Source organism: Tachysurus vachellii, chromosome 12 (genome assembly GCF_030014155.1).
Source record: "Tachysurus vachellii isolate PV-2020 chromosome 12, HZAU_Pvac_v1, whole genome shotgun sequence".
Classification (NCBI taxonomy): domain Eukaryota; kingdom Metazoa; phylum Chordata; class Actinopteri; order Siluriformes; family Bagridae; genus Tachysurus; species Tachysurus vachellii.
The window spans coordinates 12,896,472-12,912,659 of NC_083471.1; the positions used below are offsets into that span (position 1 = coordinate 12,896,472).

At 38.8% G+C, this 16,188-nt stretch overlaps 2 protein-coding genes across 2 annotated transcripts; one reads left to right on the plus strand and one right to left on the minus strand.

Annotated features, from left to right (window-relative positions):
• Window positions 1–182: 182 nt before the first annotated feature.
• Window positions 183–1,944, plus strand: LOC132855274 (iron-sulfur cluster assembly enzyme ISCU-like). The gene is made up of 5 exons (XM_060884120.1): window positions 183–325; window positions 565–678; window positions 770–880; window positions 995–1,073; window positions 1,217–1,944. Exons 1-5 carry the CDS (start codon window positions 224–226, stop codon window positions 1,303–1,305), a joined length of 495 nt encoding a protein of 164 aa, XP_060740103.1. The 5' UTR covers window positions 183–223; the 3' UTR covers window positions 1,306–1,944.
• A 5,142-nt stretch (window positions 1,945–7,086) lies between these two features.
• tmem119a (transmembrane protein 119a) lies at window positions 7,087–15,997 on the minus strand. Its single transcript, XM_060883680.1, has 2 exons — window positions 15,872–15,997; window positions 7,087–8,924 (listed from the first exon to the last, which is right to left on the minus strand). Exon 2 carries the CDS (start codon window positions 8,909–8,911, stop codon window positions 8,243–8,245), a length of 669 nt encoding a protein of 222 aa, XP_060739663.1. The 5' UTR covers window positions 8,912–8,924; window positions 15,872–15,997; the 3' UTR covers window positions 7,087–8,242.
• Window positions 15,998–16,188: the final 191 nt, after the last annotated feature.

Below are 16,188 nucleotides of genomic sequence, written 5' to 3' on the forward strand. Positions count from 1 at the left end.
TTTGTTCAGATTTTCACGTATTATGCTTTATTTTTGTAATCAAGAACTGAATGTTTGTACAACTGACTGGAGAATCGACTCTTTCGATTCCTAAAACACCTCTAATCGGAATGTGAGTCGGCTCAAAAAAATAAATAAAAAAATCTCCGCAGCGCCCCCTGCTGCATGCTCCGGGAATCGTTTGTTTATTGGTGAACACATTGGTGTTGACGTCACTACGAACATGGCGCTGGGGTCGGTCAGGAGTTGTTTCGCGTCCTTTACGTTTCTCGGCAGAAGCTTGACGCCGCCGGAGATTAAAACTGTTTGCTGCTACCACAAAAAAGTGAGTGGATGTTTAAGTGCATGTTTAACTCTTCTTGGCTTTCCGTTTGATAGAATGAACTTTTAGGACCGATGCTGAGCTGAACTGTTATGTAGCTTTCAGGATGCGTCACAGAGCCGTAGTTAGCCGTAGTTAGCCGTAGTTAGCCGTAGTTAGCCGTAGTTAGCTGTAGTTAGCTGTATTGCGTTGTTCAGTGTCATCGTTTATTAACCTGTTTGTTCCTGATGAATATTTTGAAGGTGGTGGATCATTATGAAAACCCAAGAAATGTTGGCTCCCTGGATAAGAAGGCGAAGAATGTGGGGACTGGTTTAGTAGGAGCTCCTGCCTGTGGGGATGTCATGAAACTTCAGGTATGCTGAATTTCAACATCTTACTGTTGGTCTTTTGTGTGTTTGTTTTTGTATGCTTGTGGACGTGACCAGGAGTGTTTTGTATTAACAGATTCAGGTTGATGAGGAGGGAAAGATAGTGGATGCCAGGTTCAAAACGTTTGGTTGTGGATCAGCAATCGCTTCAAGTTCCCTGGCCACAGAATGGGTTAAAGGCAAATCGGTATGTCCTGTTGTGTGTTTGTGTATGTATGTGCTTTATCCAAAGAATGTCACACATTTTGCACTCAACTGCATATGTGGTGTGTGTTTCTATTTCTACTGTTCACTCCACTAGGTTGCTGAAGCTATGGAAATTAAGAACACCGATATCGCCAAGGAATTGTGTCTTCCACCGGTAAAGCTTCATTGCTCTAGTAAGTTTTAGCAAAGCTTCAATCAACACACAGTGGCATAACTGAGTTTATCTGTAGTCTTTACTTATTATATACTTATTACACCAGCACATCAATATTAACAGAGTTTGGTTTGGTTGACATTGCTGCTTATTTTACTTCAGTGCTTGCAGAGGACGCCATCAAGGCAGCGCTGACGGACTACAAACTAAAACAGAAGGATGAGGAGAAAGTGGCGAAGGCTAAAAATTAAACCGCATTCTTAATCTCGAGAGCAAGCAAATGCTTTAACATCTTTGCATAATTTAAGCCCATGCTGTGCTCCCCAAAACCAAACATATCCTTAAAGTAACAACATCCTTCTGTACTACTGCTGTGTGTGTATTGCCTCTGCTGAGGAGTTTCAGATGTTTGCATTGTCATGATTGCTGTGAAGTGTTGAGAAGAAGCTTTCATTATTTTTTGGATTTGATGTGTGAAAATGTGGTTGGTTTCTCTTAATGTCTTTCTGAATCACGCACAAAGATGGAGGCATTCGTCTGTGTTTTTTTTTTTTTTTTATTATTATTATTATTATTCAAATACTAATCCATGGAGCAAAACAGCAGGGATTCACCAAAACCAAAAAAATATGAGCTGTTTAGTCAGTAACTACACTTGTAACTTAGAAAAGCATTTCCTTAATTGTCCTCAGGCACTTAATGATCATCACAACAGAATACATCTGTTAATTATAACACATTGAATGAGGCCAGAGGCAGTCTGTTAAAAATGTATATTTCTTTATGTTAAATATCCTGTAAAAATGGCAGTTATTAATATACGCACAACTAAACAAAATAATTAAATGCTGTATTCTACTGTTGAAGCTTAAATAAATTATGAAAACAAAGTATTTGTTTGGGGTTGTTTTTCAGCAGAATAACATGACTTTAATCTATATGGACAATGAGCTTGCACATTAATGCACTATATTTAACATTAACAAAAAGGTTGGCAAAATTGAGGCTGATAGGTGTTAATATTTACACCTATAGACCAGATAGACAGTAGATGATTCACATTTATGAATTTACTAATTTCAGTGATTAGCAACAGAATTAATAAACATTAGTGAATGCAGGTGTATTTCATTAACTTCAATTAATTTAACTTAAATGTGTCACTTGTTAACATTACTTATGGTGTAAAAGTCTTTAACTGAAGCAGTAAATGTTATTTTAGAGAACCTTAAAATGAACAGAAAAGTATGAATGTTTTCTGTAGACTTTTCTTATAAAAGACATAATCCTTCTTTTGGAGAAAGAACTGGTTTCTTCATGTCTTCGGTCATATTCAATGATTTTTTTCTTTGGTGGGTGGACTGAACACCTTTTCTAAAGACATTTAGAACACCAATTCTCATTCTTTCACGTCAGGACAGCAACTGGACAACATCAGAATCAGAAGGATCTTTATTGCCAAATATGATTGCACATACAAGGAATTTGTTTTAGAGTAATTTGCTTCCAGTACACAGAGACAACAACAACACAGACAATAAAAATATATGTACAGTTGCACTATAGATGATAGAATGGAATAGAATAGAATAGAATGAGATGCAGGCATGTATTAGGATGGAGGCGGTAACAGATAAATATAAGATTATTTCACATTGTTATTGTGCAATTGGGGGGACATTTAACTGTTCATGTTGTAGATTGCCTGGGGGAAGAAACTGTTCTTTTGCCTGGTTGTGCTGGTATTTGGGGCTCTGTAGTGCCGGCCAGATGGTTCAAAAGTTCAAAAAGCAGATGACTTGGATGTGAGGGATCCAGAGTGATTTTCTGAGCCCTTTTCCTCATTCTAGATATTTACACGTCTTGAAGGGTGGGCAGGGGAGCACCTATAATCCATTCAGCAGTCTGAACCACAAAATTAAGAGTTCCTTTGACTGCTCACTGTTGACTGAAGAGGAGCGACACTTTGAATTCTCCACAGGAGGCTTCTAAGCACTAGGATTACAATTACTAGGAGTAGTCCTGTCAACACACACAGCACAGAGAGTAGTGACACAAGTGCTGGGTCACTTGTCTGGGTCAAGGTTCGAGGAGTGGCCTCAACCTGCACTCCTGCCTCACTGGTGAAGAATATAGGGACTGAAGTGCTTAAGAAACCTTTCTGGATGCTGTTTGTGTTGTTCCTATAACCAGGATCCTCACCTGGTGTTGGGATGTGTGGTGTTTGTGTTGTCTGAGGGACAAGGTAAGTGGCGTTTAGTAACAAACACTGTTCATAGCTTAACCCATCCAAAGAGGATTGGTTTGACTCCTGATGAGACCTAGATACTGTATGGTTAACAGATGAGGGGAGCTTTGCATTTAAGTTCACAAGAGAAGTTCTACAGGATGTTCTTACATTTCTATTTGTATCAGAAGTAGGATTTGGAGATTCTTTTGAAGAATTTCCCAGCATTACTTTGGAAGTGTTGATTGATACTAATTTCTCACTAGGCATAAGGATTTTTGGACAGATGGCCATAACAGAGAGAGTCAAAAGCAGCTTATGTGCCAGGTGTAATGGTGCTGTACATACCAGATCTGTTGCCATGCGTAACCTGTCCATCAGCAGACACCGGTACAGGTACATGATGTTACATTCACAAACCCACAAGTTGTTAGCCAGCTCCAAAGAGTGGAGACGGGTTAGGCCATCGAACGCATGCTCAGGCACTGAGCATAAGCAGTTGCTGTTGATCTTCAGGACCTGAAGGTTGACCAACACAGCAAGCGAAGGCAAATCCAATGTTGAAATGCAGTTGGCAGACACGTCTAGGTGCATTAGTGAACCTGGAAGGTGTGATGGCAGACTTGACAACTGGTTCCCCTTCAGAGATAGCATCCTCAGCCGCATCAGGCTCAGCAGTGCACCAGGCTGTATGGCCCGAATGCGATTGTCTTCCAGGTCCAACCGGGTCAGATTCCTAAGGTTCCTAAGATCCCCAGCTGTGATGAACGTAATTCGGTTCTCTTGGAGCTGCAGACTTTCCAGACTTGCTGGAAGGCCACGGGGGAAGCGTTCAAGCCGGTTATGGCCAAGGCTCAACTCCTGCAGGCTGGAGTACCGCCTCAGGACGTTGTCTATATTGCACAGGTGGTTTCGTGCCACAGACAAAGCTGAGGTGGTGAGGGGGACAGAGCGAGGGAGGACATGGAGTCCCAGTGACTCACACAGGATCAGAACCCCTGGGCGAGGACAGCAGCACCCTGGAGGGCATGAGAATAGTAGTGGGAGGGAGGTGATAAGACAGCAGAACAACAGCAAAAGTACAAGTGGGAGGTGAAGGCACATGGCTCACTGATAGGAAAGAGGAAAAAACAGAATAACGAAGAAAGAATTATTAACATATGCACACAATAACAACATTTATTTGGGGAGAATTAGTTATTTAATTCAAATTAAAAGAAAGCATATTACTTGCCAAAAAATCGCTCAAGAAAACAGTAGAAACAAGACAGATATGACAAGGAAGTATAAAAATAAGACATTCTATTTCCACAAAAAAATTATTATTATTATGATTAGGCTAGTTATGATTCAGCCCTGCTACTAAACCTGAACATCTTGTCAATTTCCTATCAACTACACATGCTCATGTTCAATACGAGTGTCACAGGTTCACTCACTCACCATCCTCATGCTCTCCTGGTTCCTGTTTCTTAAACAGGACAAGATACACAGTCCGCTAATGGAGCCATTCATCTCTCAGTCATCAGTCTCCCTTTTCAGCAAGTTTCCCTTTCCAGAAACTGCACTGCTCTGTGTTCAGACAATTCCAGGCAACAGCCTATCAAACTTTAATGGCAGTCTTAAGGTGTTGCCTTACCAGTTTTGTGTCTTCTTTGCCATGTAAACTCTGTGTCATCCTGTTGATTTTACTACCAGTGTGAAAGCCCAGTATGTACAGATTTCAAAATTAAAAAAATTGCACCTATATGCAAAATAAATAGGTATAAGATGATTTGAGGATCTCCAGTAGTCCGGGGATTTTGAGACTCTCGTTAGTGCAGTCTTGTAAGGAAGGTTAATAGGGATGAGCTATGTGGTAATTTTCATATGTTTTCAAAAACTGATCAAGCCCCTTGCTAAGTCTTTGAGGAAGGAGAGGTTGCAAATGGGTGGCAGATTCCCAAAATAATTCAGCACCAAAGGCACAAAAGAAGGGCAACTTGAGCTGGAGGCTGAGAACGTTTTAGGTGCTCCGGTTGCAGAGACTCTTTCTCTGGTTTACTTTAGAAGTTGCCAACATGTGGCCTTGTGCCATTGCAATGGTGACTTTGTTTTCATTTATAAACCTCATTTGCATTTTTGCCCGATACCGATCTACAGGTAGCGTATTTCGTGTCATATGTAAATGGAGTAAATTATTCAGTGATTACTAAATTATTACTTTTATACTTTTATAGTTTATGAGTGCAGCATTATGTGGACAAGGTGATCGAATGTATTTTTGCGTTTAAATTGAAAAGATACAGTTGTGCCTGGACAGAAGAAAAACATCAAATGACAGCAGTGTGGACGTATATCACTTGAGAGAACATACGTTTTAATTTCTTGCCCAAACTGCCATCATCAAGAAAATAGGGAGAGACTCAAACTGAGAGTGTATTCTCTTCAATTCAAGGGCAAATCTAAGAGACCCGACACAGACCTATTTTCAGAATAACACGGAACAGCGGTTCTCCTAATGGCCTTTTGAAATATTGATTGAATTCTGTATAGCAGACTGTGTGTGACAATAGAACAATAGAGCCATTTCTATGGCATTGCTTGGGCCAGAACAGTTTGAACAGTGCTGAGACACTAATCAGTGCCAACCTACCTAACTGCACATCTACAGCTGGTTGACATAAAAGGCTCATTGCTTTTCACTTCTTTTTACATTTTGTTGAAATGCATAGACAACAGTTTTTTTATTCAAGTCAATTTCATTCAAGTTTATACGTACAGCGCTTTTTAAAAAGCAGCTTTACAGAACATAAAAGGTTATTATAAACAATAATATAAAGATTAATAGAATACAAAATTCAAGATTAATATGAGATGTATTTAAATGTGTTTGTATTTATATTAGATTGGAAGCTAGAATTTCACATCCGTCCATAAGGTTGAACAATCTATAATGTTAAAGTCATATTGTTTCATAAGTGGCATTAAAGACACACAGAGGCAGATAGATAGCTGCATTTATGATTTTCACATTATAATGTGCCCTGATCTGCTGGGATCAAGCCATGTTTTCTCTAAATACCAAACATGGCACACAGAAAAATTGCAACCCTTTAGCTGGAAAACCAAAAACATTGTAAATATGCAGTTCTGTTTCCTGTCCTTTTGTGTAATTTGCATCTGTGCTATGTTTACTGTATCTATTTTAGTTTGGGGCATTGGCTGAGAAAAATGGCTTTCTGTATTTTTTCTGTACAACTGTATTTTTGCTCAATGATTTGTCACAGATGTGTCAGCAAAGTGGGCTGTAAAATCTCAGCCCGAAAGGATCGAGTCTTTATAAGTATTTTGGATCTGTGTAATTCTCTCACAGATTGGCTCCCTTCTCAACAATTTCCCAAAAAGGATTCTTTTAAAGAGACATTTCTATAAGATTCCTAGAGAAAATGTCTTCATTTCCAAAGCATACAGTAAATATCCTGCACAACCACTTCTACAGGAATTAAATTTGGGTTCTATTCAGGTCTATATAGAAATTCAGCGTGATATTTTTAAGAATCCTAAAAGTAAATTTTTGGGACTAAATAAATAATATTTCAGCCAATCAAATTATATCCTACACTAGAAACTAAAATATCAGTAGGTTTTTTTCAAGGGCTGCATCCATGACAAAAGAAATCACTCCCAGACTGAATTTTACTTACAAATGTAAAGTAGTAATCTGTATAGTTTTTTTACACAATAAAGACAAAAGTGTATCATGGAATGAGAAAATTATTTAATGTAAGATATTATAAAGTATACTTATATATGAGTGAAAAAAACAAAACAGATATTAAGCAGTTGCTAAAAGCCACTTAACAAAGACAGTACAAAATTGACTACACAAAATATTAGATAACAAGTCTGTTTACAACTGGTTAGATGTTGTGTTTTTTGGGTATCAGGGTCAAATCCAGACCCAGTGTTTAGCTACATAAATATGAAAGTGTGAAATTTTTTTTATATAATATCACATGGTTCCTCAAGTCAGGAGTTTTAAGGTTTTATTTCTAGCATTGTAAACAAAATAAGTTGCACTACATGATGATAGTGAGAATGTTTGTTATTAATGAGTTCATGTAAACAGTAATGCATATTTCAAGTCACATAAACTATAAAAAGGCAACAAACAGGTTTAGAATCATATCACTTTTAACAGACAAGATCTATACCGCAACACTGTCAAATTCTTGAACCTGATTGGTCAAAAGATGTTGATTAATTTTCTATAACAGCAACTCTGACAATAATGCCAGCTGCAAATCAGAGGTTTATATTATTAAAACATTAAACGTAACAAGTACCATGTGTGGCTCATCAGAATAAAAAAATATTCTGTGGTAATATGACAAAAAAAACAGTTTAAGATTATATGAAAACAATAAACATGATGGCGATAACAGGAACTTAGCCACATCATATTTCTACATCATTGATTGTTTTGCTAAACCAGCAGACCGCTAATTGTTTTATTCCTTATTTAATACTCACCCTTGGTTTTGGTAATGAACACCTCAGTCTTTGATGATTTCCGATAGAATAAGCTTTAAAACCTAAATATTAAAAACATGCTTTATGTATAACATTACATAACATTTCTCTATATGGTGATTGTGTTATCTCAGAATGAGGGTGTTTAGTGAAATGGGATAAAAACCTCTAATTCAAATCCAACAAAGCCAGAAAGTGAGAACATTTTCAAGATGCAAAAGGATTGCTCAAATCAAAGGATAGTATTCTGTAAGATGGTGTATAAAAGATTAATCTTTTAAATTCAGCTCAACATACTGCCTGGACTGCAGCATTGAATAACTGAAATGCCAGAAGCAGAAGGTTCTGTAGCTGTATCTCAATCCAATGAATTAACAAGAGATGTATTTATCCCAAATCAACAAGTCCTTTGAAGAGAGCCGTTCCTTAACAATCCATCTGCTTTCTTACTGTGAGGCTTGATTTGCTTTCCTCAGGTGGCAGGTGCACACAAGTACCTGGCCATTACCTGCCATGGATGTGCTTGGCTTGGGCTCCTCCTTCTTCTTTTCTTCTTCCTTTTGCACTTCTACTTCCTCGACATCTTCCGCTTTCTGCACCTCCTTCGGCTTTGGTCTAGGATCTTTGCCCTTTTCACCTACTAGAGCTTTAGACGGAGCACGCAGGTAGCTAGTGGTGACATTGTTTGGCACCAGCAGGCTTTGCTCCACCCCCTTGCTTGGTACAGCCATGTATTTCCTGGGTGCATGTTTCTTGGGTGGGTAGTAGGCTTCGAGTTTGCGTTTGTGGCTCATGGCTGAAGCACAACAGGCAATGAAGATAATGACAATGAGCAGTGACATCACCACAATGATAAGAAGCATATTGTCACGCAGGAAATCCACCACCTCGTGAAACAGGAAGTGCTTGATGCGGATGAAGGTAGTGGTGATGCTAAGTATAGGTGTGGGTGAGGGTGGAGGTAAGTCGGTGGCATGGGATATCGGGAAAATCAGTTCCGGTTCATCTCCACTGCCCTCCACAGATGTGTTAAAAGGGAATGCCATGGTAGAGCCGTTCCAGTCGGAAAAGGCAAAGAGGAGCACAAAGGCTAGACGTGGACACATGGATGACATGGCAGTATTACACCTGAAAGACAAAGAAAAAAGCATACATGAATTATCCCCCATCCTGTAGAAATAGCATCCCCCATTGCCTAGCAATAAAATGATTGTAATTAACAAAACTCTGGATTCCTTCATGTTCCAGCGGCAGGATTCTGTGCTCTCACCACCGCCATCCTGGTTTTGACCCACGGGCAGGGAGCAAACCCAGCCACTGGAAGGATTAGCATAAAATGGCTAGGTTGCAACAGGAATGGCATCTGGCATAAAACGTGTGCTGATCAGATGATCTGTCTTGGCGACCCCAAACACGGCGGAGCTGAAGGACAACATTGTAAATAACAAAATTGTTTGATTTCTACAAATAAAATACTACATAGCTTATAATGACATTATAGGTTGCTACTGCTCTCAAAAGCTTTTGGTGGCTGTGGACAAACATTTGTCCTTAAACATGATCAAGCCTAACAACCTGATTCCACCCACACTATTTGTGGTTCCAGTATCACAGCTTTTAATAAAGTGCCAAATCTCCCTTTCTTCTTATGTTCTATGTAAACAATGGCCACAGAACAAAAATCAGCTCTGCCATTGTTTGTAAATGGGAAGTGTAAGCAAATGTTTTGTGGCTTCTCAGCTTCCCAATTGTCTTTGCAGTCATCACTACTCAAATGTGTTTAAATGTTATATCAGACTTAAGTCTGGTTACATAAGTTAGCTTAAACCTAACTTTCATTTAGCTAGTTAACAAATATTGAATATTCTAGGCCAAGTAATTGATTAAAATGATTAAAGGTTTTATAAAATTATTTTCTTAAAAAGTCCTGATAAGTGACTATCATGACTGTATGGCAACAAGAGTTAGCTTTAATGCATGTTTAGCTCTTGGCTAACAATAAAGCCAAAAGAAGCTACTCTGAAAAGCTGAAAAGCAGGTTTTCAGATAACAACCCTGCATCAGTGTGGAAAGGCCTGCAAGACATCACAAACTACAAGAGTCACCCCCACCCCCCACTGAAGCAAACAAAGACCTGGCTGATGACCTCAATACCTTCTACTGCAGGTTTGAGAACAACATCACACAACCTTTTTCAGCTCCTCCCTTCTGGCAGGCGCTACAGAACTTTGCTTACTAAAGCTGCCAGACACAGGAACAGTTTCTTTCCCCAGGCAATCACCCTGATTAACAACTCACCATAATTATATTCCCTGCTTCATAGCATAAGTACTGCATTATCAGAACTGTCAGTCATCACATCATCTGTGTAAGTTACACGCACTACTACAATATGCATCAGCAGTAGTGCGTGTATGTTACATGCACTACTGGTGCTGCATATTGTACAAAAAGCATAATATTGCACAATATTGTTATTTGCACTTCCCACACTTTATGTACATAACTGATCAGTCATATATTTTGTATACATTTAATACTCATATAGTCTTTATTATCTTGTATAGTATAGTGTTATTTATGTCTGTACTCTTGAGAGTCACAAACAGCTGGAACCAAATTCCTTGTGTGTGTCAACACACTTGGCCAATAAACCTGATTCTGATTCTGATTCTGATAATACAGCTCCACAATCCTACAGCCTTGATCCTAAGGGTTTGATTCTTGTATTGAGAGTTCTCAGGTTTCCTCCCAAAAACATACCAGTAGATAGATTAGCTAAGGTGTTTTTGTGCATGAGGCCCTACAATAGACTAGCATCCAATCAAGGTGCATTCCCATGTTCATGTCCAGTGTTCGTGAGATAAACTCCAGATCCACCACAATCCTTCGATGGATAAAGTGCTGGCGTAAGTTAACCTTAGTAAGCGCATAAACAAACTGTTTTAACTTTGATTCTTAATTTTTCTTTAAACTTATCTTGGTGGACTAAGTGGACTTAACTTGGTAAGAGTAAGAAAGAATATGTTGAAGTTGAAGTCAAAGCACTGAGTTTATAAATGAAAAGTAGTTAATGGCTTAAGGGAATCAGTTCCCTTGATTGATTTGAATAAATAGAACACGTAAAAATACAGTCTTTGTGATGGCCTTATTGCCTAATTATTGTTACTTGCCATTTATCTAGATCTGATCTTAACCACTGTGAAGAAAGCTTAAACACATTTTTCACTGAGTCATAGAAAAGAATAGAGAAAGAATCGTCCAAAATCTGTTTATCTGGCTCTGAGGATAACATGCCAGCAGCATATATGAAATAATAATTTGGTTGCATGGTTGTTTTTCATACTTCCTTAATTGGCATAGAAAGTATCCTCTGCTGTGCCTTTTTGAGAATGGAGTTTATGTTGGACTCCCATTTCAGGTCTTGGGAAATGGTAGTGCCCAGAAACCCGAAGGTCTCTACAGATGACACAGGGCTGTTGGATATTGTGATGGGGAGTAGTGTTGAGGGGTCTTTCCTAAAGTCGACTATCTCCACAGATTTGTTTAGCTCTAGGCTGTTCTAACTGCACCATAGCTGCAGCCGCTTCACCTCCTGCTGATATGCAGACTCGTCGCCATCTTGGGAGTCAGATGAGCGTAGTATCATCTGCAAATTTCAGGAGTTTAAAAGTCGGGTTACTTGATGTGCAGTCATTAGTGTAGAGGGAGAATAGCAGTGGGGAGAAGACACATCCCTGAGAAGCGCCAGTGCTGACTGTCCAAATACTGGATGTAATACCTCCCAGTCTCATCTGTTGTTTCCTGCCTGTCAGGAAGCAGGTGATCCACTGACAGACGGCAACGGGTATATTGAGCTTTAGGAGTTTGGAGTGGAGAATTTCCGGGAATTGTATTAAAAGCCAAACTGAAGTCCCTGGGCAGTGAAGGCCATGAAGTTGAACGGAAGTTAATGGAGTTAAAGTCACCAAGGATAATAAAAAGTTAAGCCGGATATTTGGTTTGACAGGTTTTGTAGTGCATCACTCATTTTGGCCTGCAGTGGGATGTAAACTCCGGTCAGAATGAATGAGGAAAATTCTTGCGATGAATAAAAGGGTTTACAGTTTATGAACAGTGATTCCAAGTTTGAGCTGCAGTATTTATTCAGCACTGTTACAGTACATCTGTACACCAGTGTTCATTAATGTAAAAGCAGATTCAGCCGCCTTTCATTTTACCTGATAGCTCTGTTACGCGATCCGCTCTGTGTAAGTGGAAGCCCGAAAGAAGTAATCCACTTCAAGCAGCGGAGAAAGAACACAGCCTTGGGACGAGCCAGTATTTATAGTCCGGGAGTCATAGACATATTTTCACAATTTCACGTGCTGCCTCCTGTCAGTCAGGAAGTCTGTGATCCACCTGCAGGTGGAATCAGGCACCATCACCTGCTAGGGCTTTTCATGTAGCAGAGACAGGACGATAGTGTTGAAAGCAGAGCTGAAATCCACAAACAGGGTCCTAGCGTAGGATCCAGGGGAGTTCAGGTGCTAGAGGATGAAGTGGAGGGCCATGTTGTTTGCGTCATCCACCGATCTGTTTGCTCTGTAGGCAAACTTTAGGGGATCCATCAACTGTTCTGTTACAATCTTTAGGTGGGCCAGTACCAGCTGCTCAAAGGTCTTCATTGTGACAGATGTCAGACCAACAGGCCTGTAGTCTTTCAGTCCAGTGATGGAGGGTTTCTTGGAGACCGGGATGATTGTGGAGAGTTTAAAGCAGGAGGCGACCTACCACAGCTCCAGAGATCTGTTGAAGATATTGGTGAAGATAGGAGCCAGTTGGTCAGCACATGCTTTGAGACAGGAGGGGGAGACACCTTCTGGGCCGGGAGCTTTCCTTGTCTTCTGTCTCTGAAAGAGCCGATTCACATTCCTTTCACAAATCTTGAGCACAACTTGAGTGCTGGGGCCTGCTTTTCAGCTTTCCAGAGTAGCTTTTTTGGCTATTTTGATCTCTTTTGTCAGTAGGTTCCTGGCCTGATTATACAGGGCTTTGTCCTCCCCTCTGTAGGCATCTTCCTTGGCTTGTCAAAGTTTTTTCAGACTGGCTGTGAACCATGGCTTGTTGTTAGTGAATTTGCAGAAGGTTTTGTTTGGCACACACACCTCTTCACAAAAACTGATGTAAGATTCAGTTCCAGCCTCAAAGATACTCCAATCAGTGCATTCAGTGCAGTCTTGCATAATAAAGCAAACTTTGGTTGCATTTTTGGTCTTCTGGGTTGTCTTGGCAAAATTACTCTGTCATTTTAGATAGAGATTGTGGATGACTAGCAACCTGCAAGACTTACCAGAGATCCTAAATCAAACTGGGGTCCGGACTTTGACTGGGTCACTATAACATTCTGGTTCTTGAGTTGAAACCTGTTTTTTTTTTTAACACTGGTAGTTTTAGGGTTGTGGTCTTTTTGGAAGGTTAACTACTGCCCAATCTGACCAAAAAGACAAGAGAACCTTTTCCCAGATGTTTACTGAGTCACCACCAGCTCAAAATAAAAACATGGAAGCTCATGCTGGGTTTGGTTTTTATGGCTAATGGCTTGCATCTCACCAATCTGGGCTATGGTTGTCCTATGAAGAGCTTCTTGCATCTTGGCTGTGGATGCCTTCAGAGATACCATGGACCTTTAGTTGTTTCTCTTGCTAATGCCCTCCTTACTAAGACTTCTAGTGAGCACCCTGCTCAAGGCAGAGACATGATTGTATCATATTATTTAGATTTTTAATTATAAATTATGTTCTATAGGATGTTGAAATATTATTTCCAATTCCTGATTTTTTTTAGCTCCATGTTCTTCACATTGCTGTCTGGGACCTTCCAGTAACACTGAGATCCTGTAACGCTTTAATCACACACAGATGGAATATTTAATGAATCTATTGGTTTCACTGCAAATGATGGTGAACACATACATTTACAACTTTGCTTTATGTATTTTGAACACTATATTTTGTCTATAATCATAATATAAAGTCCCAAATAAGTTGCCAAAATGACAAAATGTAGAAACATAAAAATGGTTGAGAAAAATATGCAAGACACTTTCAATCAATTATTCTGATATAAAGATTCATGTTAACATTAAAAAACAGTATAAAGAAATAAAATCTATGACACACATCCGCTGAAGCATTCACAGCAATTTTTTCTCATCCCTCTGTGTTCAATCTATTTTTGTTAGTGCAGACCATTACTTATTTGGGTGGAGATTGAGGCCTGGTTTGTAATTTTTCCCCCTTGACTGCTACCACCTGCTTACCACAGAGCAAACAGTGAAATAGAGTTAGCTTTAAATGTTGAGTAGTACACAGCTTTCTGTCTAAAGAAAAAAAAAAAACCTTTTATATACTTTAAATTTAGCTGGACAAAGAGAGAGAGGGAGGGAGAGAGAGAGAGAGAGAGAGAGAGAGAGAGAGAGAGAAGGACTGTAGGAACACTGTAGAAGACTTTAGACTTGTATTTTCTTGCTATGTGGTTCAGCTGCAATCCAACCCAGAGAAACTATTTCTGCTCTCAAAACCAAGCTCTTGTTGAACCACAGTTACTGTAAAAAGCTAAGCGCAGCTGCTGATTGCTTTTAATGAACAAATCCCAGAAATCCCAGTCCATGAGCCTGGTATACGTTTAAACTGATTAAATGTATACTTTACTGACTTTATTTGAACTATTTAGAGATTACTTAGAATAGTTAGAATAGAAATTTAAAAAAGAGGAAGTCTAACTAGTTAGGTCAAACCATATTTCAGTTCCATCCACATATTTAGTGTGGTTTAGCCACCAATAACAAATGAATAAAATAAATACCAAACCTGTTCTTTACTACCCAGAGCAACGTTTACTGGAATCAAATATCTGTAAATATACATGCTGATTTCTAAACACTTCAGATTTCATGTCCATTAATTAGCCATAAAGACCATGTAAGATGTAGTCCAGATCCTAATGAGAGGTTTGGTGTGAGCTCCTGAACCTAATGTGTGGGTGTCTCCTGCATGCTGAATGCAGCACAGTCAAAAACCAGAGGAAAGAACAGAGTTTAATTACATGCTGAAATTTCCAGCTCTCTCATTCCAGACCAACCTGAGTGAGGGGCAAGCTGCATAGTTTAGAAAGGAGTTGAAAACAAACACAAAGATTAAGTGCATGGGGTGTAGAAATGAAGGGGGAATCTTACATGGAATATAAAATAGTATTCCTATAAAAAATTATAAATAAAATAATTCAAATAATCAGTTGTGTTTTTTTTTTTTTTTTTTTTTTATGCAAGTGTGAATTAACCCCAGTAAATTATAATTTTCCAGATTGTTTTGTAGATTATTCTTCCCCAAATGAGTTAAATCTAAATAATTACTGTTCCACAGGACAGTACTACTAGAAAATCAACCACAATACAGTTCTCCAAATAAGTTAATTTAGGTTTATCGTTCTACACAAAAGAGAAGAAAGTAATCCAGGACAAATGTATCATTCAGCAAGAGAGTTAAAACTGTCTAACATGAATTATAGCATGCATTGACTGAGGAAAAGAATCCATTAAACATGCAGTTTGCCTAGCTTAGCTTTTATAGATGCTTTTAAGGATGGATGTTAGTGGTAAATAGTAGTTTAATTTTAAAAATTACCATTTTTATTCTGTTTCTATACTTCTGTAAAGTTGCTTTGAGACTATGTCAATTGTAAAAAGAGCTATACAATAAATTAAATTGAATCAAATTAAATGTTGTGACGATTCTTCTATAAACAAAGTCAAATGTAGTTTTAAGGAAAGAACCTGAAAGGTTCTTGCTGTACACACATATTTGACCCTGAAGACACAGGTATTGTTTTAATAAAGTAATTTACCCCAATATAACAGCTACAAAGCAAAACACAGTTGACTAAATATTCAACATTATGCGTCCAACAATAATTATCTGGCATGATTCCTGTTTTTTTTTTTTTTTTGGTTTTGTTTTGCACACACTAGAGAAAAGGGTAAAGATATCCAAATGAATTTGAAAAGGCGTTCACTTAAAGAGGATAAAAACACTTACTTATATGCAGATGATATATGCAGTTCTCTCTGTGGGTATCAGTCCGGTACACAAGGCAATTAAAAGAAATGAAGAAAGAAAGAAAGAAAGAAAGAAAGAATGTGAGGAAGACCAGCTGCCTTGGTGCTGCACTGAGATTGGCAAAGCAGATTGTGCCTATGTGTTAGTTTTCCCTTTACAAAAAAAAAAAAAAAAAATCCCTCAACTTTTCTCCTCCTCTCTCTGGAAAGATGGCATGGGGGTTGGACTGATTTCTTCTGGACAAAGTCCACTAATGATAACGTCCAGATTCATAGATGAGTTCACACTCAGATACA